We start from the raw sequence: 2,554 nt of genomic DNA on the forward strand, positions 1-2,554 counted from the left end.
GTAAAATATAATAACAGATAAAGTAATGCACAAAGATTTTCAGAGGCTAGTGGGAAGGAAGAAACTATTGATGAAGTGAGAAATTTGACTCTGTTTAAACTTTTCCTTTTTTTTAGGCTGTCTATGAAAATATCACATTATTCTACAAAGATTGTTTATTTCTTTTATTCCAGAACCTTATTTGGAGCCCTTCACCTGCACCTTGGGGGAGCACCTGAAGGCCCAGCTGGCACTGGAAAGACTGAAACTACTAAAGACTTGGCAAAAGCTGTAGCCAAACAATGTGTCGTGTTCAACTGCTCTGATGGGCTGGATTATCTGGCTTTAGGAAAATTCTTTAAGGTTTGAATTGACACTACAATTTTTTTTTTTTACAATATGATAACTGCTTAGGGAGGAAGTCTATTTATAGTGAAACATAATTTAATGCAAGTAAAAGACATTGTAGTTTAAGTAAGTTTAAAATTAAAGCACCATCTTGACAATTCTCGAGAGGCGGGATTATGCAAAAGTTTATCTTGGAAGGAGCTCTACCTCCCTTTCCAGTCCTGCTGTAATCAGTTTTACTGATAGTAGTGAGAAGTGTCCCTTCAAGACACTGGAGCAGATAAAAGTTTGAGAACTACTACATCAAGTGAAGGTTGTGGGACTCTGAAGACTTCTTAAACTATAGATCTTGTTATTTACAAGTTATAATTCAGTATTATATTTTTATAGGCATATTTTAGTTCATTTGTTGAACTTGAAATTTGTATTGTGCCTTTTTTTTCTTATTTTGAGTCAGAATCACACTCTGACTGTAAGATTGTAAAAGGGAGAATTAAGATGTAAAGACCTTTTCTATAAACCTATGAATAACTGGTCATTTTAGCACTTTCTTGCTACAGCTTGTTATTCCTTAAAATGTTTGGTGTAAAATTTTCTATTTGGGATTATGGGTTCTATTATTTATCTGCTTGTTTTATTTCTATTTTTCTGTAATTTTTCAAGTACATTTAAAAACTGTAAACCTTACTTTTCTAAAAATTCTCCAGAGAAAGTTAACATTTAAAAAAATAAACAAACTAACAAAAAAGAATGTACCAATTCTACCCAAAATAGTAAACTGGCTAAATATGTTCCTGGATGAAATATGGCCTGGTCATTTTATAACAAACTTGGAATTAAAAAATAAAAAAAACAACCCTATATTTGTGATATTGAAACAATTAGAATATGAGTTTTTTTAAAAGTCAAAATTATAATGACTAAAATAGAAGACATCTGAATGACCAATTACCATTTAAAAAGTCAAAATTATAATGACTAAAAAGAAGACATCTGAATGACCAATTACCATTATAATCATTCTCTGTAATTATCTATAACCTTGTTGTAATGATTATTTTAAAAAGAACTAGCAAAATTTAGGAGGTTGATAATCATTATGAAAGCTAAGCTTAAAGAAATGTCTGATATATAGTACTCAATCTTTGAATCTATATGATATTCATAATTCTTTAATTTAGATATATATAATGAATAGTATTAAATTTTCTCATCAATAAGTAGTTATTGATTATATAGACACTTTGTATTAGTATCATGCTAAATAATGGGGGTACAAAGTAAAAAAGACATCAGTCTTTCTATTAAAAATGAGCTTTATAATCTGTAAAAATGAGTATGTGACTTCATAAGCATTCTAGTGTCTGTGATTTCTAAGCCTTTTATTATATCATGTATTTTTAGAGATCAAAGTCACAGATAGAATCTTCTCTGAATAATAAATTTACATTCTTTGACGTGTATAGAGTTCATGTTCAATCCAGTGTGTTTTAGTAGACTGAACTGTTCAAATCCAAGTTCAGCCAGTAGCAACTGTGTGGACTAGTACTAATTATTTAATGTTTTATATGATATAGCCTTAATTTCCTTACATAAAAGATATATACAAAATGCCAAGCATCATGCCTGGCATGTACCAGGTACTCAATGAAACACACACATATATGTACAATCTATAGAAAGTACAACAAATATTTGTTGAATTGATTTTTTTAAAAAGTGAATCTGAATTTAAGCTACTCAAGCTTGATTTTCCATTTTTTCCTTATGAACAAATGACACATGTTTGTGAGACAGCTGTGAGTTAGGATTGCAAATTAGGGCCTCAAATTATGTAAACTGGCTTTTAGGGTCCTCAGACCACAAAGCAATCTCATTGGCAACAGAAGTCATCTTATTTAGAGGATTATCACAACCCACTCTATGGAGTCCCTATGGAAAAAGCAAATAAAATCAACTTGTAAATAAAAAGTTAGAAAGGCTTTGAAATTACAGGTATACATCCAAATGCCAAAAAATATACAGAAAGCTTAAAAAAATCAATTGGAAAATTTTCCAGTTGATCAAACTCTTTATTCATGAAGAATATTGATATTGAATTGGGGGGTAAAAAAAGGCGCCACTTTTAAGATAAAGATGAATAGCAATTTTTTTAATAGGATATTAAATCCTTGAAAAGATCAAGTGAAAATGCAACATTTCAATGTAATATTCAATCAGATAAAAA

The 2,554-nt window shown here is 29.9% G+C and overlaps 1 protein-coding gene across 1 annotated transcript in view; it reads left to right on the forward strand.

Annotated features, from left to right (window-relative positions):
* The window catches only part of DNAH7 (dynein axonemal heavy chain 7), a 203,189-nt gene that overhangs the window by 71,133 nt on the left and 129,502 nt on the right, over window positions 1–2,554 (forward strand). The window contains exon 24 of the mRNA XM_011369246.2: window positions 174–342. Coding sequence (XP_011367548.1) covers window positions 174–342 — 169 coding nt within the window. The remainder of the gene's footprint in view (window positions 1–173; window positions 343–2,554) is intronic.

This window comes from Pteropus vampyrus, unplaced genomic scaffold (assembly GCF_000151845.1).
Source record: "Pteropus vampyrus isolate Shadow unplaced genomic scaffold, Pvam_2.0 Scaffold146, whole genome shotgun sequence".
Taxonomy (NCBI): Eukaryota; Metazoa; Chordata; class Mammalia; order Chiroptera; family Pteropodidae; genus Pteropus; species Pteropus vampyrus.